Raw genomic sequence first — 25,948 nt, 5'->3', positions numbered from 1 at the left:
ACATTTTCCCTACAGCTACAGTTACAGAGGATGTATTTTCTTGTCCTCTAAGGCAAGCTTTTCCTTTTTTTTTTTCTGAGCCAGCAAGACCTGGTTTTATTATCAAATATTGTGATTATGAATCTTAAGTTATGAAGAAAAAATACACCTTTTTCATGAAAGCTGCTATCCAAGATTCTGGGATAGCAGACAAGATGTGTTTATTGAGAAGAGTAATTGCACTTCAGTTCAAAAATTAGAAATAATTATCTATTCTCCAGAAAATTTGCAGCTGAAATTCCTTTCAATCATATGCTTTTCTAGGAATCTCTGATATTTTTATTTCATGGTTATTACTGGCTGAAAATGAACAGTTAAACCTCAAAGTCCAGCCTGCTGTAATAAAGAAGCATTTTCTATGTGTGACTCTGTTTCGAAACAATCTTTAATTTAAAAAATACATTCAATCGCTTGAGACATTTTTTACATTACATTAGGAAAAACAGACAAATATTTTGCTTCATTGTGTTTTTCTTTTTTTTTTTAACGTCCTTAAATGAAGTTCCAGATTGCAGCTTAAATCAATCTAAGTCATTTGCAAGTCACTTACAATATTTTTTTGAGCTATAAACGAAAAAAAAAAAAAAAAAAGAAAAAAAAGAGATGGCTTTTCTTTCTGGTTGTTTGACACATTTTACAGGTGGAATTCAAAACAAAGAACTCAACTTAGAATGCAGCTAGCTTAAAGTTGATTAATAATTTTGTGCTAACTTTATTTGTTGATCAGGAAATTAGTTATTTTGGAAAACAACAAGAAAGCATTTTTGCATGGAGAAGCATTTATCTGCTTTTTATTCAGGGGAGAATTTTTGTTGATGAAATGCAAACATATTTCGTTTACTTTCAGTCAATACAGAATCATGACTGGTTCCGTGTGAGAGATTGCTAAAACCTTACAATTTTCCAAACAGCTCTGTTGTTAAACACATCACTTCCCCTTTAAACACTTTAGATGTTTTAGGTTTTTTTCTTCCCTTTCCTGGATACAATGGATGTTTGCAGGAAAATAACAAGTTATTATTGAAGTTACAACCAAGACAGACTGAATTCCTACATCTTTTCAGTCACAAATGGCATGTTCTTAAAAATATGGTACCGAAATAAATTCTTAGCTGGGATTTCAAGTACACCACAACACCACAGCTCCCTGGGTTTGCAACGCTGATCGTCAGTGGACGGGAGGGTGGTCATGTGCATTTTGTGTGCCAGCAATACTGAAGGATAGGAGCAGTGTGAAGAGAGGTAGCTTTGTAAAAAGGGACTTGAATGTTTTGCAGGGATCTCTTTTGGACAGTTTTTCTGGCTCAGTGATCGCCTACATGCACAGGTCACATTTATTTCACAACCCAGAAGAACATTAGGTGTCATTCCAACCTTCAGGGCACAAATTGAATGTTCTGAATTCTTTTAATGGCCCTAATGCTCAGTTAGTTGTAGAGTTCAATCCCTGAAAGAGCACAGTCTGAAAATCTGATGTTTTTTTCTTGTTTTTCTTGCAGTCAGCTTGTTTCTTCTTACATGCATTTAGGGACCTTTGAATTTAGTTAAGGGCCCAGTTTTTATAAACCCTGAAACCCTCTGTGGCCGGCTTGTAGCAAGCTCTCTCAGGCTGGGTTGCATTGTATGAGTGCCTTGTTCTCAGCAGCTCTGCTATTTCTTTTAAGGAGAGAGTCTTTCAGTCTGCATTTGTAGGAGGCCCATGTGGAAAGTCATGTAGTCTTATTCTTCAGAAGTAACACACCCATATCAGTTTTAAACACTTAAGTTTGTAGGACAGGGACAAGCAAGCAACCAAATACCTGATGATTAAAAGCAGTTATAGGCACAATAAACACATTTTATTTTAATTTGGTACCAGGTAAAAGTTTGTGTATATAGTCAGCTAATGCAATCAAAACTCACTAATAGTAACTCATTAAATGACACTAACTTGATCGCTTCCAGTCATGTACGCAAACCCAATCACTAATTTTGCTCAAACCTGAGAAGAAAACAGAACCACACTGTAGTCTCTGATGCCTGTTTGTTTTCCAGCCTTGATATAGTTAAATAATGGTTTTGTTTGTATGAACAGTACAATAGTGGCACTGCTGAGTTGGCCTGGACTCCTGTGATTGAGTCCAGCATTTTTCTCATTCAAAGTCCTATCTCCTCTGGCTTAATCCAGCCTCTCCTTCAACACACAAAAAAACTCGCCACACTGCTGTAGCTTCTTTTCCCTTGCCATTGCCTCAGTGACCCCCAGGAGGACTACCTTCTGATTTCAGAAGGAAAACCACCTGCAGCATGTTCTGTTTCCCTTCAGGACTGAGTAATTCTGTCAGACTTAACAGAGGCCAGTTGCTCAGTTAGTTGCCCACCATTCTCCTGTAATCTAAATGGTATGCTGTATAATGACAGGATTAAAGCATTGAAGCTTGGTGGATGACTAGGGCAATATGATACAAATGATTTCTTGAGTTATCTGTGGATTTTTTATGCTACACTTCATGCTGGCTACATGCTGCTACACATCATACTGTGATGGTCCACTACATGACTACCTATGTGATTTCCTCAGGCAAATTACACAAGTCAGATGTGTGAGTGCAGTGTCTTTGGAAAAGGTTTAAGCTTCTGGGAAAAGTAGCTGGGACTGACAGAAGAGATCCTGGTGGTTCTCAAACTCTTCCAAAGGTGTTAGGAGACATTCTTGGTAGATGTAAGATGCCTAGTCGTGTTCCTACAGTGCATTTTATTGGATGGGAAAATATAGTAATAATTCCTGGATTTTTGAGGTAGTCAGCCAATTCTGATTCTAGCTCATCCAGCAATTCTGAGTGAAGCTTCTGGATTTGGTAAGTCCCAGTTCAGATCACTGTCACTGAGACCTAAAATAGCCCTTGTCACCCAGCAAAATCTTTTTATTTTTTAAATCTGGTCAAAAGTAGAGGCACTATGAAAGAGAGCTGTTAATGCACAGTGAGGTGTACACATAGCCAGATAGTATATACCTGATAGTCCCTGGATTAAACCTCAAAGTACTGATTTAGAATCGCTAACACTGATTCTTTCCAGATTCTTTAGTCTGTAATAGATGTGGTCCTTTTGCCTTTCCAAGTCTTGAGAGAGCTTCTCACTTTGGGTGCTAATGCAGTTTAGCTTGAATTAAGATTGCAGTTTGGGTAACTTAGCACTGAGGACTGCAACAGGGTAGATTTCAAGAATTCAAAGGCTTCTTTCAAGCCTAATCAAGTGTATCTTCAGGACCTGAGATGCTAAAAAGGCAACATGAAAAATTAAAGTATTTTCTTATATGAAATACAAGTTGTATTTAGAAAACTCCAGGTATTTTAGTGCATAACATATGTGTATTAGCCAAATGCAATAATTCAAAATTTTTTTGATGTGATTTGATTTCTGTAAGGCAGACAAGAATTGTTTTCTTAATGAACATCATAGTGGAGTTACTTGATTTATGCTCTCTATGAAGTCAATTGGGGTCTTTGGAAAGACATCTATCTGAAGTTTTCACTAGTGACATTTATGCTGGGAAATTTTTTCTCCCTTTAGTCTCTCTTTCTAAATCTCACTTGCTTAGTTAGACAGTCCAAGGAGAATTACTATAACCAGCATTCTTTTGGCTGGGATAATGGACTTCTCAGGTGCTGTGGCTTTTTGGAGCCAATCCTCCTTCATCTGGTTAAGCTTGATTAAATTAACTGTACTGAACTCCCAATATTACAGCAATACTTATTCACTAATTAGGGCTAGCTGTGTTGCTGAATTAGACAGATGTATCAGGAGGACATAACTGCACAGTGTTACATAAAATTGTGGTGTTCTGAAACACTCAGACAATAGTTGATGAGAGTCTGCTTCATTCAGGGTCTAATTTCTGTGGTTTCAAGTAGCTCTTTTTAACAATCCTCTTATGTACATGTTCACAGAATTAAAATGCTCTGGGAAAAACAACCCCCTCTTCTACAGCTCATAGCTCTGATACCAATTTTAATTGCTTGTTCTCTCAACCCTAAATCCCAGCCTGCCTGCAGTGTCATAGACTCTGTCCCCTGCCTGAGATGCCCAATCATCCCTCACATTGTGCTTACCCTTTCAAAGATGTGCAAATCACTAATAACCAACTGGCTATCTAGGAAAAGGTGCAACCCCACAAAAAGGTGTAAACCCACACCTTAATTTTGTAATGTGGGCCAAACCTTAAGAGCTGCTTTTTATACTTATTTAGTCTTGGCTTTTTGAGCAAGGCCTAAGCTATCTCAGGGCCAGAAATTTTTTCTCAAAGTTTTTAAAAATTGAGATGACATGACTTCAGCACTATTACTGCAGAATAAGCTGACTTGGAACACTATGATTTCTGACCTCACAAAATCAATTTTGCAAACCAACCCATTTGTATTTTTCAAATACAGATGATGATATAAGTATCAAGCTGCATGGAGCAGGCAGCCACTGCTGCTCACTTTCCTCAAAGCACAGCTTCTGATAGCTAGTACCATTACCATTGCCGTATCAGGGTGCAATCTAGAATCATTTTTAATTACTGCTAAAATGTGAACCTGAGCAATGTGAATGCTTCAGCATAATTAATAAGTTTTGTGGGTGCATATTTGGCTTCAACTATGAAATGTTATTGGGACAGAAAAGAAAATCCTGGCAGTTAGGGTAGTCCATCATCTTATTCTCTTTCATTTGTGGTTTTGTATATGGTATAATTGTGTTCCAGCAAACAAAACACAAATGTCTCATCTAAGCTGAGACACACTGTTGGACAGTAAGTATACAGCCTTGTATGCAGAAATGAGTGGATGCAATGTTTTATCCCAATCTAGATGTTTACACTGCAAAAGGCAACTGCCATATATTTTTTTACCCAAACAGAAGACTACCTTAGTGTCAATCTTCTTTCTTATACAGTTCTTTAAAATGCAGTAAATTCATATGGCAGTGTGAGGAAAGCAGTAACATGAAAGCTCTTGATGTGGAACTTCATTCAGGGATTCCCTACAGCCACTGTCCTCCTGGGCTTTTCAATTCAGTTGGCGGCTTTTTCTTTCAAATGGTCTACATCCAAAGTTTGTAGCCAGAGAATCCAACACAGACTATGCCAGTTGGATTCAAGGCCTGACAGGCATCCTCAGCCAGTATTTATGAGAATATAAGTAAGGTTTTGATTCAAGGGGAGGAGTGTTGCAAACCAATAAAATCCTACTTTAAGCTGGTACATTTGTGTCAAACTGATGTAAATATGCATTGTATTTTTCTCCCCTCTATTCAAATAAGGCAGAGCTCCTATTTGTCCTGTTTATATCTCATAACTTCAATGCATGTCCTAAAGATAACTCGGTTGGTATTCATGTAAAAGTCCAGAAAGACCCAGAAAACCTTAAACTGTGTTTACTATGGCCTTTAGAAAGACAAACTCTGAAGAATTTCCCTGTGAAGCTCCACAGGGGCAGGTCCCTCACTCTCCTCATGGTCTCTAAAGCCTTGAAGGATATCAAGGGATATCCTTCTCCTGGATGTATATAGTGAGTTTTTTATAACCACTATAAAAAACATCCACTATTTTTTAAGTGTATCCTGATAGGTCAGCAGAATATCTCTCTAGTTACTTCTCTTATTAGATTTTATATTAAATTAATGCAGTTTAATTATGAAGTAAAGGTTATGCAGTCACCTAATCTTCCTGCCTGCTTCTCTGTCTGTCCATGCATCTCTTAGTTCCTTATTATTAGGGGAAAAGTTAATTACTGTTCTGTGATTGGGATAAAAGAGACAAATTGATGCAAATCCTGAGGAAAGGAAGCAGAACTTTTGTACTGAACATGTTCAAATAGCTTCTTTCTTAATACAGAACTTTCATCTCTTCCTGAGGGTGGGGATCAGCATAGATTATATGGTGTGAGTTCAAGTGTCATGTAGGAAATGTTATGAAGAAAAAATCAGAAATTTGTAGAAGTTTAGGCTTCACCACTTTACTGTGGCTACTAGCTTGCAATGCAGTGTATAATCTTTGGTCTGCTAAAGAGAATTTTGCTTGTGTTTATGTAACAGGCATTAAACTCATGTGGGCCGGTGCATGTTTTAGACGTGTTCTTTGATGATGGAGAACTGATAATTTTGAATTTTGGGGCTCTGTGAAAAATATTCTGTTTTCAAACAGCTATTTCATTTGAAAAATTAAGATGTGAACAAGTATAGCAGGCTTTCTAGTTAAGAGAGTCCAGCAGTGATGTGAACAATTTCTTCTAGCTTTAAAGGCTAATACCTCTGTCTGTATTTAGAAGCTTGTGGCATATTGCAGTATTTATGCTCCCTCTTGCTTCTGTATACAGATGAGGGCACTATCCTATCTGGAATCCAGAACGAATTACCCACAAGCTTCCATGTCATCTGTAGAGAGGGACACTGATACATTGTAGTGTTTATTACACTGCAGTACACTCTGTATCAATGGCATTTTGAATCACACATTCCTGCTTTTCTGTATCAAAACCACCACAAGCTTCTTTGGACATATCTGCTCTATTTTTGAACCATCTCACCTTGTCCAGATTTTCTGACCTAATGTGGATCAAAGATTGCTCACCACCTTTTATGATTGCATTGCACTTCAAGTGGTCTGGTGAGTGCTAAACTATTTTGAGAAAGCTGTGGATATCTGTACGTTCAGTATCAGGTTGAACAAAATAATGATAATATCTGGATTTGTTGCTCTTGACACAAGGGAGATTTGAAAAGTGAAAATCAAGTCCTGGCTTGATTTCAGTACATTAAATTACTACTTAATCATGCCTCTTCTGAAGAATAACAAGCTACAGTATGATATCAGTGTTCTTCAGTGAAATACTGTCCAGAAACAACTCAAGTAGAATCAAATTTGAAAATGAGAAAAATGGGATCCTATTATTTTACATAAAAGAATAAAGATCCTCCAGGACAGAAAGCTAAGAACACGTAGCTCTTGCCTTTTATGGTGCCTTAGCATCCACAGGGTGGCAAACAGGGGCTAAATGGGAAGGAGAGGAAGTACCATCTACAATAAAAAATCCCACAAGAGATTTTGAGGAGGACAATCTTATTTTCATATTTTTTTGCCAATCTGAAATTAACTGTTAGTGACTATGCTTCAGGAGTTGTCTGGTACTTTGAGGCACTGGTGAATATTTTGCGCATTTGTGTCATATATTGGGCATTCAGAGTATTTGCCACTGGTAGATGCTAGAAAGAATCATTTCCATGTCTCCACTGTCTTATTTACAGGTAGAAACTATTGAACATTTTCTGTTCTTTGTCCAGTGCTGCTGCTACCTGTAAACTTTCATCTTCATAATTCTGCCCTTTCATAATTTCTAAATGTACAGTTTAGACTGTAAAGTGGCCTTATGTTTGGGCAGGGAGCCCTTTAAATGTCAAAAAAGAAGCAAAAAATGGAGTAGCTCTATGCAAATAAAAATATCCTTTATAAAAAATAAGAAATTAAAGGATTACTGAGAAACATTTAAGCCAGCTGTCACATATCAGATAATGCCATTTCACAGAACTCAAAGACAAAGAGCATAATTTTCCTGGAAGTGAAGTAGCATAGTCACACTCTCTTTCAGTGGAGAACAGGATAAAAAATGAAAAAAAGGCACTTGGCTTATCTTCTGCTGAAGCCTTTGTGTAATTCATTAAGCAACCCTTATCTAAAATTATAGTGCAGGGCATTTGCTGATGTTTTCCTGACCCAATGAAAACATAAAGAGGCACTAAACCCAGGTGGTCATTAACTCTCCTGTTAATGCTCCGGGCTGATTCATGTTGTCTATTATACCCGATTGGATTTGGCTTTCCTGAGCAATTAAAGCCTCTGAGTTCCTCCTATGGAGGACATGTTTCTTTTGGTTTGTTCTAAGTCAGGCTAATGTGCTTTCTGTCCAGTCTGGACCCGTGGTTTCACCTGAAGCACTACCCTATTCCAACCACTCCTGCAAAGACTGTGTTCAAAGTGCAGATTTCTTCCACAGGGTGTTTAAAAATCCATTCTTCTGCTACCAAAGGAATAAAAGAGATGATAATGAAAATGGTTACAGAGTTATTAAACATTCTGATGATCCTGAATATTGGGGAGTTTTGTTTCATCCTTACAGAATGATTGTACAGCCGTAGAGATTGCACATACTGCTTTTAATTAGATTCTTGCAGTATCTGCAAATCATTGCTGCCTTGTGGACAGTATATAAATTATAAGAATAATGTTGTAGCAAGTCCAACACAAGTCACATTTCTCCATTATCAGCCTTTTTCTAATTAGATTTTCATGGACTTGAAATCTAATGTTCAAAACTCATATTTTATGCTTAAACTTGAATAATATTAAAATAGCACCAAATCAATATTAGTTTCTGTTAGAAGTTGCAACTTATAATTCATGGTAAATTCACTACAGGGAAGTACAAGAAAATTAAAAACATATTGTATTTCTGCCTTTGGAGTCATTTTTGGAACACTCACCTCTATCCTTTGGGATGACATGTCTGTGGATTAATCCCGGATGGTCAGTCACCTGCCATACCCGTGGCACAGAAAGTGGCCGGTCTGTCAACATTCCCATAGACTTGCCAGGCAGCTGGGCAATAACTAAGTTGGTACTTGCTTTTCAGAGTGTGTGTGGAACATAATAAAGTGTAATTGCAGAAGAATAAAACTGGAGTTACCTGTACTGTGTTATAAAACCTGATTTTATTTCTGTTAAAGCAGCAAATTTTTCTAACGCACAACTCTCATTTTTTATTTTTTTTTCAGACATGGAGATGATTTGATTGTGACACCATTTGCTCAGGTAGGAACAGCTTTGTCATATTTCTCACAGGGCCTTGTTATTTAAAGACAAAATGGTCAAACCAGTTCTTTTCTGTTGTTGACATTATATATGTTTGCCTGAAACAAGAAAAGTGTTTCAAGAGAAAGTCATAAACCTCCCACTCTGCTAACTATACCTCTTTTTCTTAACACTTTTTGATTATCTGAAAATTTGAAGTACAACAGCATGCCAAACACCTTTTATCTCTTCCAAATACTGTAGCAGGCACTCATGATTGAGACAAATCTCTGATTCCTGTTATTCTGTTATTTTTCTAATTACAATTTCTGCACTTGAACATATTTTATGAATCAAATACATTGAGATTTTTGGACATGAGATAAATTTTACCCAGAACACTTATGTTCCCTTACAAAAGCAGACTTGTTTTTTCTATTTAGATTCTGGTTTATAAAATACTGGTTCAAAATTCTTTATAATTCAGATTAAAAAGCCACAGTTTTTCAAAAGAGAGCTTCCTTATAAAGTATGCAAAATTAACATTGCTTTTCCTTGAACCAATGATGATGGGTTTTACTCCAAAACAGATAGGAATTAAAGTCAAATTACTGTAGGAAGTCATAAGTGATTGAAGATGAATGGAGAGAGAAAGGTTGAGTCCCAGAGCAGTGTCAAATAAGAATTTTATAAGAATATAGTATGTATTATATATATAGTATATAATATGTATTATGTAATATAATATATAACATATAATATTATATATTATATGTCATACATTACATATATTATATTATATTATATTATATTATATTATATTATATTATATTATATTATATTATATTATATTATATTATATTATATTATATTATATTATATTATATTATATTATATTATATTATATTATATTATATTATATTATATTATATTATATTATATTATATTATATTATATTATATTATATTATATTATATTATATTATATTATATTATATTATATTCATCATATGTCATACATATATATGCCACATATAAGCACATGTGGCAGCTTCAGCCACACTATTTAGGTTGCTTTGGTCAAATAATAAGCTGTTAAAAGAATATTAAATACTTTATTATATATTAAATTATATTTTGAAGAGATTTGGTGTTTATAAGACTCAATCAAGTCCTTGTTATGGGTAAAACCATCATCTTTTACTAGGAGAGAAAATATTAAGCAAGGGCCTTTTATAAAATACTCTGAAATCTCCACTGTGCCCCGAATATGCGAATTTTATGACATATTTAATTGGTTAAAATCCATGCTGAATTAAATATAAGTCAGTTTGCTTCCTGATTTTTGGAAGGAAAAACATAACAGATTAATAAACATAACAGATTAATACTGTTTCGTTAGTCAAAGGTATTTTTTATTATCTTGACTTCTTTGGAAATTACCTCCAATGAGGTAATTGACCACTGTGAGTCACTGCTAGTTCTTAACTTTTTGTTACAAACTTTCATTAATTTATTCTCTTTTTCTTCGATGTCCTACTCACTTCCTACCTCCTGCATACATTTAAGGTGCTACGAAAAGAGGGTTGTGCACTCCTCAACCCAGATCTCTGAAACCCAGCTCCTCATTGCTGCTTTTGTTATTCGTCAGATGGGCTCACCAGGAACCAAGCCCAGTCTGGGCTGAGAAAAAACGAAGCCCAACTTCTGCAAAGACATACCAATGATTAGTGTTGCTGCTTTCTCCCATTTCCGGCCTAGCTCCAGTAAACTCATGGTTCCTCTCTGACATCAGCTGAACAACCTCTCCCCTGACAGAGAGGTTCACTTTTTTACCATCACACGGCACAAAATTTTTGTATGTTACCTTGCTGTCTTCACAAGAGAGTGCCTATGCCACTTATAACACAAAGACACTCCACTGCATTCACTGTCTGCTATCTTACATCTTAAGCCCAGAAATGAAGCAGTTCATCTATGTTGGCTTCCCCAATGCATAAAGCTTGTAAGAGTCTGCAGACTTTTCCTGCCTCTCAGGGGATAACTTCCCCTGGCCTTCTGCACAGAGTCCCTAAATCAACTGTGCCTCTTAGAGGAGATACTTCTACTTTTTTACTTTTCCTGGTAGTCTAGACAATCTCATTCCCTTTGTCCTTTGGAGTTTGTGGGGACCAAACTGCAATAAAACTGCAATTATTTCTTATGCCTGAAGTATTAGGGTTGAATGGACTATTATCTTCCAGACTCAAATGCTTTTCTTGTTATTTTAAAGAAATAAGTAGAATTATGTAAAAATAATTTCCTCCCCTGCAAGTCAGCCTTCCTTCAGACAGAAAATGATTTGTTTATGAGGGGAACAAAATAATAGAGGTAAAGTACTGACTTTGTATTACAGACATATTATTGTTAAATAATTGCCAAAGTATCCAGACTAACCTGCCCAGAAAACCTTTTACAGTGGTTTTGCAACGTGCTTTCCATTTTCTTTCAGCACAGTGGAGCAGAGATAGATCAGTCTCACTTATGCAGAAATTGATACTGAAACCACTTTTTTTGTTCCAGGTTCTGGCCAGCCTGCGTACTGTCCGGAATAACTTTGCTGCATTAACCAATTTACAAGACCGGGCACCCAGCAAGTGAGTGTCATTTTTTGGCCACTGAACTTTTTGCAGTGATAGTTTTTTTTATGTAAGCTAAGAAGACAAATATGAGTTATAGATTTCAGTCTGTACCACCAAACCTGCATAAATCAATGATGAGAAATAAGTTTATTAATCCCCTAAACATGTTATAGTTGGTGGCTGAGACAATAGCCCCCTTGCCTTCTAATTGATCTTGCAGTTGTTGTCCTTGCATAAACTTGGAGTAGGTTTTTTCACCTTATGTGATTTTAGATAAAGTAGTCATATGTCTAAGATCATTCAGAGATGACCATTCAGGCACAGCCTGAGTATTGCAGATGAAACAGAGGGAGCAGGAGCTGCCCTCACTGAGATCTGCTTGCATGGTCTGAACCTAGAACTCTTCTTCACTCATTCAAGGTAGTGATACCCAACCTACCCAGAGGAGTTCATAACTATAAATTAGGCAGCATAAATATGATCTCTCTCCAGTCATGTTACAGCATCACAGTTAACACTAATGTTAGTTACACTGGCAAATGTAGTGAAGTCATTTCCCTCACCCAAAGCATGCATTGTTGAAACCTAGAAGTAATTAGCATTTCAAAGAAAAGAATGTCTTTGTATATGTTTATAAATCACATTTCAAACTATGTATTTGCTCTAGATGTGATTAGGCAGGCTTTTAATAAACCTATAAGTTTCTAAAATTTTCCTGTTCTGGAGTTCCCAAATAAATTCCCAGGTAATGTATTTTCTGTTGTGTTGTTCAAGAATTCAGTCATCAGTGAATTTTTCAGGCTTAAACCTTTTTTCATTTCCTTTTTCACAGAAGATCACCAATGTGTAGCCAACCATCTATTAACAAAGCAACTATAACAGGTAAGAATAATTTATTTATAAAAAGCATCTAACTGAAATAGTAAATATAATAGTAAATATATATTACTTCATATACTTATATTGTTTCATATCCCTATATTTGTTTTATCAAAGAGGTTTTGAGTTTTTGAGTCACATAGTGACTCAAATTGGTGACTCCTAGTGTTCAGTCCTGTTAACGTCTAATTTCTATTTTATTATTCCAGTTTTAATTTAAGTTCTTTCCCAAATATTTTTCCTTATATACCAGTGTCTGACCATCTCATGAATAAAATAATTAACTTTTTACAAAGAAATCTGGTAGAAAAAAATGGATATGAGGAATCTATTCATCTTTCATTTTGGGATGTAGAGTTCTGTAGCTATGCAGGCACAAAGTCTTCACTTTAAAAGTGCGTATGCTATGAGGAGAAATGTTCAAAACTGAATTTTCTGATTTAGAATTGTAAATCCTATTTTTATAACATTTGTATGAGGAAGAAATTTCATTTTAAAACATAGTATCATTTCTAAGGAAGCATTGACTTAAAAACAAGACTAGCAGTGCAAATGACATTAATATTTTGGAAAATTTTACCCCACACTACTTTTGCTTATTTTGATGGCAACTTTGTCTTGTTTGTCTTTATGGAAATGCACTTTATTGGATCCCATATTTTTTACAACATATTAATTCACAACTTACACTATGTAATTTTCTGGGTGTTACTTTCTCTATTGTGTTCTGTCAGAGTAAAAGAGTATTTGCTTTTCTTCTTGATGAAAGTATACAGACACTTACTAAACAGGCAGATTATCATTTTAACCACAGCCATAAACACAATTTTCCATAATTTTCAAAACACCTCATCTTTTTAATTGAATTATACATTTGTATCTCTAAGAAAAAAATGATACATCAGCAATTTTGAGGAGCAATGTAGCTTTTCAATGTTCAATGATTTCTGCCTTTAGGCTCTGGAATGTGTTAAAATCAATGGGTTTTTTCAGCTAACCTCTGACCTTAAAAGGACCTGGTCTTGGCAGTTCTTTTCAGTTTTATTCTCCTAGGAGGTCATACAATATGAACATTTGTGTGTAGGGCTCATCAGGAGACAGAAGGTTATGTGTTTAAATCTATACTATAAACAGAAAGGCAGTTAGTTAAATAATAGTAAGAAGATATATCTATATATGTAAATCAATTATATTAATGATCCTTTCTTAATATATTTCTCGAAGAAGTAATTCTGGGCATTGGTTTCAGATTGCTCTCTATAAACCATTTCAGTTATGAATACTATATCTATTTTTGATTTTGTGAGTTGTCTCATAGCAGAGTAATCCAGAAATATGTTAACTCAAGTATAGGGCTCTTTCTTTAACTCCAAGGGACTAACTTTAGAAAACATAGTGAAATTCATGATAGTAAAAGAAAATGATATCCAGAAAAGAAGATGTGCATGCCAGGGAACACTACCTTACATGCCCTCACAGCTGTTTGCCTGAGGTTGACTTCTTTTCTCCAGCAGGAGAAACTGTTCAGACAGCAGGACCCAAGACACTATCTGTTGGAAGATGCTGTTGCTCTTTTTAAATTTTTCCTGATCTGAAGGTTTCGATTCAGTTAATCCTCAGAGTGAACTCTACATGTCAGACATAAATCATCTGATATTTTAAAGTTTAGAAAGAAAGTACCACAGTTAGCTCTCCAATTAATCTAGAAAATTCTTTATTTACCAATAAATTCAAAGGCAGCAATAAAAGGCAAAGAATAGTAAGGATAATTTATTCTAATTTAATTTAGTCTGATTTCTCAGAGATGCTGCTGGAATTTCTGTGCCCAAATTATGCACTGAACAGGATGATCTGAAGCCTGTGTGCACTGGATATAAGTGGTTGAAAGACTTTAATGATATAACAAAGATATTAAGCCACTATAAAGCATGAAAATGGCTACAGTTCATTTTGACTATTGAATGGAAATTGAGGCTGGATACTATTTTGCATGAAAAGGTTTGCCCGTTCTTAGTTATAAGCTGGTTTTGATATTTCCATGGCAACTAATTTAATGGCATCAGTGCAGAAATATGCATAGGTTTGTTCTTGGGGCATATAGAATCCTAGTGAAATGTCTTAACAGCAGTGTGTTAAGAAGGAAGATTAAAAACACTTCTGCTATAATTCAAAGAATAATTGAAAGCCCTTTCGCATGCTACTAAGTTTTTTGAATTTTTGTGGGGAACATTCAAAATGTATCTTATAGAGATCCTTCCTGCTGAGAAATCCTCCTGGTTTTGCTGTTCTCAGAACTTGTGTCATGGAGTGTCCAGAAAAATACACCAGCTAGGGTAGACCCCCATCATATCATCCAGATGGCTCAGCTTGCAATCTCAGCAAGAACTTACAGGCAAGGTAGCAATCTAGGTGACTGGAGGGCACAATGTCACTAAGCTATATTGATGATAAATCAGAAAACAGACATTTAAGATGGAGATTTTATGTTGCTAAAGACATGTCTCTGGGAAGATTCTCTCTGAGGAAATAGATGATCACAGAAGTGAACTACTGCAGAAGATATGGGGGTATCAACAAAGGAAATATGAGAAGCAATCTGGTAAAGGCAAGTAACTAAAAAAGCAAGAGCAAAATTCTCTCATTTGCTATTTTAAGAATTCACCGTGAGGCATAAATCTATGGCAGCATACCTTAGCAAAAAAGTAAGAAACTATGACATTGAGAAGTGAAACAGCACAGGAGTCATCTGTTCAAATTCTTAGAAGCAACAGCCACCCTGGTAGTCTTAAAATTTATGGTGATTTTTCAATCTAAATATGTAGCAGTTGTGATCAAAATAAAGTCCTTTCTATTCAGTATATCCACATGAATCCTTATTGTAAACTGTGTTGAGAGAAGCTAATGAATATCAGTGACATATTCATTATCAGACAGCTGTGCTATAGCATGCTGAGTGTTCCTTTTGCAGACAAATTGGGGAGCAGGACATGGGAGCTTTTCATGTAACAATAGAATTTCAAGATGGTGCCTTTCGTACTTTCTTTAAACTCTGGAATGTAAATATCAGTTTTGACTATAGTCAGTGTGAATAAGCAGAGATGAAAACTTACCTCTGTTCAAAGTCTTCAAAAGGATATGAATTTCCTACAAGTGCCATCTCTTTCTCATGACCAAGACCAGACTGAAATAACAGGGTTTGCTGCTCTTATGCTTGGTGTTCTGTACTTCAACCAAAAGAGAGATTTCTCTCACTATGAATCATATTTTCTGGTGTTTCATTTCAAACTGACAGTAGTTCTCTTAGCACAACCAGTGAAATACAAATATTTTGTTTTCAAAACAAAGGAACTATCTGTGACTTGAGGATTAAGCTTGCCAGTTTTATTCTACAATTCTGCCCACTCATCCAGTCCACACTTCCAGAGTTTGCTTGTGATGATACTGTGAGAGACAGTGTTGAAGGCCTTGCTGAATTCATTGCATGAGCTCTCACCTGGAGTACTGCACCTGGATCTGGGCCCCCCAGCACAGGAAAGGCTTTTCCCTGCTTGAGCCAGTCCAGAGGAAGCCATGGTCAGGGATGATCAGAGAGAGCTGGGGCACCTCTCCTGTGAGGACAGGCTGATGGACGTGTGTTGTTCTGTTTAGAGAGGTGGAGGGTGATCCTACATATGTTACCTCTTCAGCTTTCCTGTAGGCCCCTTTATGTAGCCTTCGAGTACATAAAGGGGCCTACACGAAAGCTGAAGAGGGACTCTTTACATGTGTTTGTCATGATAGGACAAGGGGAAAGGTTTTTAAGCTGAAAGAGGACAGATTTACAGTAGACATTAAGAAGAAATTCTGAGGGTGGCGAGGGCCTGGAACACGTTGCTCAGAGAAGATCTGAATGTTCCACCCCTGGATGGAATTGTTTGAGCAGGGGCTCTGAGCAACCTGGTCTAGTGGAAGGTGTTGAAACTAGATGGTCTTTAAAGCCTTTTCCAACTCAAACCATTTTATTATTCTATGAATTCTAATAGTAGAGAAAAACAAACATTTATATTTTGCAGCTCGGAGCATATTTAGATTTAGCTTCCATTAAAATCCCTCCATCTGACACATGAAGTTCCATAACCAAATAGCAATGCAGATATTGGTTGTTTTAGCTAGCTTCAGCCATCTTCTTTTTGCAAAACAAACTCACAGTTTTCCAAGTGTTTGAATATAGGATTGATAATCATCAGCTTTGGTGGAGCTGAACAAATCTAGTGGAGTTGAACCAGTTCCCCACCTTTACTGTGAAAAGCACTTTCAAGTGATCTGTATGTTGTTTTCTTAAACAAACAGTAATATTTTTTGTAAATAGGACAGATTTGGAAAACAGCCATATTTACGTCAGGGACTCTTTTCAGTTAATCATTAAAAGTCCGTATCTAGGTCATGATCACCAAACAGAGAGTTATCTCACTTATAGCCTTGTTAGCCACAACACAAACAAAATCATATTGCTCTGTGAGATACGGGGCACAAATTACATTCAGACTGAAATTCATTCATACATCCCCTGACCCATAGGAAGTAAGGTATGTAGCTAACAGGTAAGGCATCGAAGAACCGGCAGTCAGCTCCCCACGCAGACCTTCAAAGTAATTTCCTCATCTTTGGGGCTGAATTAGCAGCTTTATTCTTTGTACATGCAGAGTTTGTGAGCATTTGATAGTAATAAATGGAATCCATATTTGCTTGCATTCAGGAAAAGAATTTTCAGTGTCTTAGCTTGTGCAGTACTTTCGTGTGCTACAATTTTAAAAAACAGCTGCTTAAATGGAGTCATTCAGTAAAATAGTTTTCCTTTTAAAAAGTGTTGTCCCCAGTTCAGCCGCATTAGTTTAGGGAAGAGGCTGTTATTAACAGGATACAACTGTGAAGGCTTGCGGAATGCATTCTTCATCTTGATTTGTAGAGTTTTAATTAATGTTGCCAAAGTTTTCTAACCCGAAGGCTTCAAATGAAATCTATATGTAGGGCTCTTTTAGGGTGAGTGGGTTTGCAGAACAGTGATTAACCTTAAGGCAGAACAGCAGGAAGAGGACTGGCTTGGTTTTGAACCAGATAAGCTGTTCATGTATCATCTCACATCCAAGGAAGTGAATAAAACCAGGGCACAAAATAGACACTCTCTATATTTGAATAGCACTCTTCAACACTGATACCTGATGGGCAAATATGTAAGCTTTCATAAAATAGGAAGTTAAACAAAGAAATACATGTCATAGTTTATGATATTCCTGGCAGGAATGCCCATGTAATTAAAAATAACCACTTTAAACAAAAATTAGAAAATAAAAGGGGATGTTTTGCAGAGAGTAGACAACAACACTCGGCCCTTGTGTATAAATTCAATTTTTTAGCAGTCTGTTTCAGTAGAAATATGTGGTGGTTATAAAAGTGCATAGAGACTAGAACCCATCATAGGGCTGACCTTTGCTTTTTATCTTTATCCAGCACTTCAGGTTACTTTTCATAAGACTGCAGTGTAGTGGAGCCTTGATTTTGTTTCAGACTCACATATTTTGGAGTTAGACTAGGGATACATTTAAAAAGAAAACATCAGAGGCATTATTAAACTCCACATCAATAATCTGATATGCAGCCCCACATAAATCTTTGCTTCTTACTTTCAAATTGGTCTCATATTTTGCTGCACCAGTAAAAGTCCTTATATCACTATTTCATCCAAACTGTCCACTTCACTGGAAAGAGAAACAGGGTGACAAGCTTCATGTGCCTCTTCTTCTTTCAGCCTGTGTCCCTTACAAGCACTGTTAGTGTAGTACAGCAGAAAACTGTACTTGACCCCAGGCTGTATTTATTGTATTCGTAACAACAGAAAAACAACTGGAAAGAGTGAAATGTAGTTTTGTTTTTAAGACAGAGTTGAGAAGAATCAGAAAGAAAAATAGGACTCTTGCCTGTGTCATTTTTCTCCTTTCTATTACAAATGCAGTCCCTTGTCTGATGAATATAGAAAATAAAACTGAAGCAGATGTGGTTTCCAGTATGACTTGGTTGCAGTCTGGATGTACCTTCTTTTCACATCTTTCATTTCTGATCAGGGACACATTATCACCTGTTCAGTCTAAAAGATTTATTTAAAAGTAGATATTTTTCCTTTAATAGATTACTGAGAAACTGGCCTATTCCAGCCTATTCACTCTTCTGCGCATCCATTTAAAAATTAAGGGCTACGTTGAAATCACCCATTAAAGTGCATAAGTTCTGCTTTTATTGTATGCAGGTTCCTGAGTAAGGAGCCTGAACACAGCAGTGAATCAGAGTGGCCAGAAGCCATGGTCAGCCCTGGAGACAAGATACAACAAAGCTTCCCTTTTCTGCATTTTCTCCCTGTGTCCTCGTGTGTTTTGCTTTACATCCTGCAAAATGACTTATCTTCAACTGAAAGGTGTAATTCCAGGTCTGGTGGTAGGAATATCCACTAATGCCTACTGCGCATTCTTAAGAACTAGGATTAAAAATTTAAGGAATAAGCAATGCCTAAAATTCAGTCTTCTTCTCTCAGGCCAAAAGTTGAAATATATTAATGCAAAAAGACCTCTTTTTCCAATGTTTGATAACTCAGAAGCTCAGAAAATCTTGGATAGTGGAAACTGTTCATCATGGAAACAACTGATTGGTGTGCAGTCATGTATTCAGACATGCCCCTATGCTTTATGCTTCCAGTTGGCTCTCTTGGTATCAAATCCCTCTGAACAACCACATGCATTCTTTATAGTCAGGGGAGACAGGCAAGTGTCTCAGGGAGCCCCCACGCTGCCTGTGCGAAAAGGCAGCGTTATCCAGTGGGCATTACCTGAGTTATCCAGTGGACATTACTTTGGTATAACTATCCATGAGGAACACCAGCAGTGGGCGGCCTAGCATTGTCCCAAATATTCTAAAGTATTCTCTAACAGAAGCTTGTCAGGGAAGAGTTGCAGTGAAGATTTTACCAAATTTGACTGGGGGGCTTTGGAAGGAATGATGGGAGGCCGTGAAAGAGACAGTAGTTCTCACTTGAAATGTTAAATGTGCCAAGGTATGACTTTAAAATTTCCTAATCAAACCCAAACCATAGTACTCAGCCAGGTTTTCATAGCTCAATGACTCTTCCTTTCTGTTAATAGAATTGTAAAATTTACGTTCTTTTATCATTGTCCTTAATCAGCTCACCATTAAGAAGATTATTTGAGTAGAGGCAAACTTTTTTTGTACTTGGAAGCTTTGATTTTATTCCCATTATGATGATATTCTGAGTTAATGAAGTAGCTGAGGTCACATGCATATAGTTTTAGTTGTTATGAAATATTAAAAATTATTCCCAAATATTTGCATTCAAATGTTACCATAAATATGCCAATCTGATTAATTATTCCTTCTGCACACAGAATTTTAAATTATATTCTGCAATAATATATATATTTGAACGTTTAAATTAGATATGAATTTGGACAGATGTTAAGCCAAATAAAAAATACAGATGAGAGACAAAAATTTAGGACCTATTGCTTAAGTTGTAGGATATTATGATAAAAATAAAAAGTTTCTTTTCTTAATTGCAATAAGGAAGGTAGGATTATATCCAATTGAGTAAATTTAGCCACTATATTGCTTACTACTGTACTAAAAAAAATGTGAATTAAATCAGGAGCATTTTACAGAGGTGACTATTGGATTAGCAAGCATTTACAAATTCCCTTTGTACCAAGTACGTCATATGTTAATAACTTAGTGCACATACCATAAGATCTATTGACTAATCAGTCTTTAATTTAAGGAGTGCAAAGATGACTAGAATAGAAAGCCCAGGAAGAAGTCTGTGCCATAGAAATGAAGGAGAAAATCAAGCAAGAGTTTCAAAACCTGGAAAGCTGAGCTACCTAAATGGTATCAGCAGGATTTGGGAAGGTCCAACAGATGACGGTAGGCAACTAATGAGAAAGAAAACAGTATTTGGTTTGGGAGGAGTCTTTAGTCTTGTTGTTATCATTATTGTAGATGTGGTTGGTTTTGCTATTAATACTACTGGCTTTGAACTCTGCTTTTCAAAGGGAAAAGTCAAAAACAGAATTTTGTGTAGGTTGGTTCTTTTAAATTGGATTGCAGCTACTACAAGCAATGGCAAATGCTATCTGACCCTCAAATTGTGCTTTGTATTCTGCCCTTTCTCTGCCCTGTATGTATGTATGATCTATTTCAGCATTTCAGCTGCAGAAATACATTTCTTCTCTGCTGGCTTCCCTTTTTTTTCCTCTTTTTTGTTTTTATTTTGTGGGTTTGGGAGTGAATCTCAAAATATTTTTTACATATCTAATATAATATAAAGAGAATTTGAATCTCATCAAATTTTATCTCATGAATCTCATCACAATCTGATCTGTTTGTCTGAATCTCATCATTCTTCATACAATCTTCAACTCTGAAAACCTATCACATCAAGGAGGTGAGCAGAGAAGTGTTAGCCCTACAGCCATATATGTTTTTGCAGTTCAAGGTGGTATTCCCAAAAAGCAAGCAGCTGACTTAGTATGTTTATGCCTTTCACATGGGAGAGCAACAGTCCATTGGTTAAACCATGTAGACATAATGTGCTTCTGCACGTGATTTCATTGGAAATGTATGTAAGCATGTTACCTCTCAGCCATAGATATTCACTGTATGACATTGTAAAACCAAAGCCTGTTTGCCTTGCTTCTGCTGATTCTCACAAATGATTAAATCTGATGAAATCTGACAGTTTTTGCTTTGCTGAGTAAAATCTGAAACTGCAGCACCAATTACTCTTTTACAACACTTTTGCAACACTTTTCTTTGGTCTAGTGCAGTTCCACCCTCCTCGCAGATTTATACTCCCTTGACTTCTGTTTTGGGTTTGGTTTATTTGATCCCTAGAAGGTAGGAGTGGCTGTAAGATATGATGCAATGAAAAACCATGGTGTGGGAAGTTCTCAGGGGAGAAAAAGCCTCCTTGTAGCCTCAGTATGCATTCCAAAAGAGAAGGGCACAATTCTGTTCCACAAATACTATTGTCTAAACATACAAGACAGAGTTGATGCTCAAAGGAATAAATGTTATTTCAACAAATAATATATTTGTGGTAAGGCCAGTAGCCAGTTTTTCTTTGAAAACTCTTTTCTCAAAAAAAAATGCTAGTCTTCTCTATAAAAAAGGGCTATAAAAATTGCTCATAATTTCCAAGATTGGATTCCATTTCTTGTTGGTTGTTGAAGATTGGTTGTTAAAATAAATATATATTTCTACTTCTTAGTGTACATAAATTTATTCATATGTGTTTATTTTTGAAAACTGTATGCATTGATGGTTCTGAGATGTCAGTTCTGCAAGCATTATTTCCAATCACAGCTCAATCCTGCAGACCTGAATTATAAAACACCTACTATGGCCACATTACCTTTGGAAAATAAAAAATGTTTGCATAAGTATTCTAAAGACTAAAATTCCATAGAATAAAATCAAAATATAATAAAATTTTTCTTTAAAAATATTGTTCTTTCAAAGTAACAATTCCAACCGTCAAAAATACACCATAAAAAATCCATCTTTCTCATAATAAAATGTAATTAATATAATTTTTTACATTTGTTCAGCAAGTTGGTGGAAAAGGCAGATTACAATTCTACTGTCTGAGTTACTGACTAGTTACTGAGTTACCTCCTCATCAGGCAGTGCTTAGACAAGATTATTTGGAAGCTAGTGTTAATATTTCAATGCAGAGAAAGAGCTTCCCTAGTGCATTCTCAGGCAGCCTTGTGAATGAGGAGGACGATGAGACATATAAATATCTCTCAGCCCATTCTGTTTAGTGAGCAGACATGAACAGAGATGAAGAAGTATAGTGTGCCTTTAATCCAGCAGAATAAATGCTCAGTGTTAATAAATCCCCAGGCTAAGACCCACAGTCTCACAGATTCATGGCTAGCACATTAAAGCTGGTTTACCTATGATCAGATCTCTAGCATCAGTAGCAACAAAGCTTTAAATAAAATTATCACATATATGAAAACCATACTACCCACTTTCCTTTCCACAAGATTGCTTCTAGAAGTTCTGAAACTTGTCTCTGTGTTGTGTTACTGGTTGTGTTGCTGGAGAATGGACAGTTACCAGGTGACAGTCAGGGTCATTGACAAAAGTTTACAAAGGCACAGTAAAATAAAGTGTGAGTTTTTCATAGAAAAGATTGTTCCCTGCAATCAATTCTAATGTTGAATTGTGAATTGGATTAGCAGAGGAATAGGACTCAGAAATAATGTTCTTGACTTTGTTCACTTCATATAATCTGTTCTGTTGGCTGAGGCTGGAAAGAGAAACTGTCCTTTAAAGGGGCAGGGGAGGGCAGAAGGGTTTCTGCTTCCTGTGTTCTTCTGTAAAGGGTTTCTTCATGAAGAGAATGTTATTCATGATACTAACACTATTGGCCACTATTTCTATCTGGCTATTTTTCAAGGCTTCAATTTCTGCTTATTGCCATTACAGAAACTTCTGTAATATAAAAGCATGGCTTCAGTGTTACTAACACTTTGGAAATGTGTTAGTAATTCCTATGAAGTGGAAATGTTAGCACAACAGACTGTAGTCCACTCCAGCTGTAAATGGGAGTGGAATTTCAAGGCTACTCCTAAGGCAAAGAACATGGATCAGTGGTTGTCATTGTGCATGAGTCTGTTAGGTGGATTTATCACAAATACCCAGCAAAACATTATGTTTGAGAAAATAAATGTCCTCTGGCTACTAATTCGGGGGGGGGGGGGGGGGGGGAGGAGGAATAAAACCTGGCTTCTAATTTTTAAGTTGTTTTACTTTCAATTTAATATATTGTTATGCCATCCTGAAACATTGTACAAATTTACTTTGAATAGGTAGTTACCTTCCAGTTCAGTATTCTACTTCTTTCATATTGGACTCAAAATCATTAAAAGTTTATTTTTTAAAATATACTAAGAAGAATAAATTTTAGAATTTTATTTACTCCCATAAGTGCACAGACAAAGAACTTAATATGGTGTAGGGACCATCTTGGCTGCTATAATGATGATCTTAAATAGATTCTACATCATATACAAATTAAAAGTAATTTTCTTATCTCATTTGAAACAGTTACACAAGTGGAATCTTTTTATAAGCTTAATCTCAGAACCCTCCCAATAACTTCTGAATTTCTTCTGACATCTATACATAAACAAAGACAAATACATTATTTTCCTAGAGCTAGAGACTCTTGGGCTCACAGGCAGTATCAATGGACTTCTGCCATAAAACTCCACATTCAGAGATGATACTTCCACTTGATCTTAAAACTATTGCATTCAATATAAACAGAATTCAGGGAAAATTGACTTCCTAGATTCTGTCATTAACCATTATGCATGAATCTTAACCATTTTTTAATGAGTGGAAATCTGGGTTTCATTTCACTCATTTCTCAGTTACTGCTCTTGGTGTGACTGTCCAGTCTGGAATTGAAGTAACAACCTCAGTGAGTAGGAGTTGATTACATTACTTCAGGCCTGGCTAAGATTTGACTTAACTTTTTCTGTTTCTCTTTCTCTGTATTTTCACCTCACTAAAAAGGTGGTATGGATGGTAGCAGTCCTCTCACAACTCACCACTTAGTAGAATTATAGTTCTTTTCATTGAAAAAGGTGATGGCTGGTTGGTATTTGCACCTTTATTGCTGTGTCTGGAAGAGTGACGACAACAGCAGTCCAATTTTAAAAATTAAGGAATTTAGTCATGGCTTTAGGGAGCTGTCTGTAAATGGATTAAGCCTGGTTGCCTCCAACCATTTTTGACAGTTTTTTCAGTCTTTTTTAAGCAAAGGCCAACTGTAGCTTAATCCTGTTGATGCAGCAGGACAGTTTTATAACACATCTGACCTTCTGAAGAAGAATCACTATTTTGAAGAACATAGATATAGGACAGGATCTGTTTTTCTATTTCTTCCCTTACATTGTCTTCATTCTTGTAAGAGACAGCTGCCACCATGATTAAGAATAATATATGAATATCAGATTAAGAAAATGCTGCTAAATTTCCACTCCTTTCTCTTCTAATTCAACTGAGCCTATTACTTTCTGTGGAAATTACTGACTTCCTGTAATTGAAAAAAAACCAGCATCTGATATGAGTGATATGCTTACTAGCAGAAAAGGAATATATGCAATTTCTATATGCTTTTTCTATCTCATTATCTGTGCATAAACATCCACTTGAAGAAAAGCTTTCTGAAACAGAAGTAACAACATTTGTGAAGTGCAGATATCACAATGAAACGAGCACCTCAGAGTGTGTCTACTGCTCTGTCAGTCTGTTGTGCTTTGCCTCTGCAAGTCCCTCAAAGTGCCACTTCCCGCTTTGTGAGCTGAAGTCATACGTAGGACCAGCAGCTGTAATTATTTTCAAAAGTAACAGAGTTTCAAGTGTTTTTGCTAGGACTGAACATTTGGCTCTCACTTTTGGGTGGGTGGGAGTGCTAATGATTCATTACGTTCACAGTACATCAGTTGCAAACTGTTTGTTAAAATGTATCTGACTGTAAAATCAGAAACAATCCAGGAATTGGTATTACTATGTAAAAAACCAGTGGTTTAAATGATGCTAATACATTTCATTCAAAGGATAATTTTGCTTTACATTCAAGGAAATGAACTGGCATAATTTTATAGAATTGAGTTTGTTGGATTTTGTACATGTGAGTATATATAGAATATGTTGGGGAGGTGTAAATGAGACAGAAAGTGTTTAAAGTGTTGTGAGTAAAGATTTGGACAGGAGAGGAAAGCATGTAAGAGCAGACATTTGGGACAATTTATAGCAACAGCTGATAAGGATACCTGACAATCAGCCAAGTCACATGTTATGAGGTGCACACCATACTGACACACTATATGGGTGCTGCAGATTTCAGTGTAAGTCCTGTAAGACTTGATGTCCTCATGCCAGTCTCACAAATTAATCACTGTCCTCCTCTGCCATGGTTTCTTCACCAGTTCAGGCTTGGAATGTGTTTTATCTCATAAATTATCTGAAGTTCTTTTTCCCTTTTGTTTTCCACAACACAGAGTCAGCAGTTTGATCCAGTATCCTGCCTGCATATCAGTGGCCTTGACATCTCAGCTGCCACACACTTTTCTTAATGCTTGTTCTTTCCACATAGTTTTCCCAGCATCACCTTGAACATCCAAGCATTGCATGCCTATAGCTTAAAGACTCCCTAAGGAATGTCAGTTTTCAAACCACATCACCCATGGTGCTGAAATAGCCATACGGTGCCAGGTTCTTCTCATCCTCCTGCTGCTGTAGTTACGTGGGATGCTATTGAAAACAGAGATGCTAGGTGTGACAGGACACCACCATGGAAGGAGGAAGACACAGCCCCTCGGGGTGAAGGTTTTAGACGCTTCGGCTGGAGGCCTCATTGTTCAAGCCTTCAGTGCCTTCAGGAAAACACCTTTTCCCTGTCTCTCGGCTGAGGGGCTCCCCGTGGTGCCGGCTGCCCGGAGGTGCCTCGGCCCGCCCCTGCTCAGCCCGCGCCTCCCGGCCGA

General features: G+C 36.5%; 1 protein-coding gene across 10 annotated transcripts in view; it reads left to right on the top strand.

Annotated features, from left to right (window-relative positions):
* PDE4D (phosphodiesterase 4D) overlaps positions 1 to 25,948 on the top strand; it is a 540,332-nt gene that overhangs the window by 450,170 nt on the left and 64,214 nt on the right. For 9 of the 10 annotated variants that reach the window (XM_063179688.1, XM_063179689.1, XM_063179696.1 and 6 more), the window contains 3 exons: positions 8,830 to 8,866; positions 11,407 to 11,480; positions 12,298 to 12,347. In XM_063179688.1, coding sequence (XP_063035758.1) covers positions 8,830 to 8,866; positions 11,407 to 11,480; positions 12,298 to 12,347 — 161 coding nt within the window. Of the gene's footprint in view, positions 1 to 8,829; positions 8,867 to 11,406; positions 11,481 to 12,297; positions 12,348 to 25,465; positions 25,911 to 25,948 lie in introns of those variants that run through there. The other variant, XM_063179698.1, reaches the window with a different exon arrangement.

The sequence above is a fragment of the Melospiza melodia genome, chromosome Z, assembly GCF_035770615.1.
Source record: "Melospiza melodia melodia isolate bMelMel2 chromosome Z, bMelMel2.pri, whole genome shotgun sequence".
NCBI classification, from domain to species: Eukaryota; Metazoa; Chordata; class Aves; order Passeriformes; family Passerellidae; genus Melospiza; species Melospiza melodia.
This window is presented reverse-complemented; position numbering and strand designations above follow the sequence as displayed.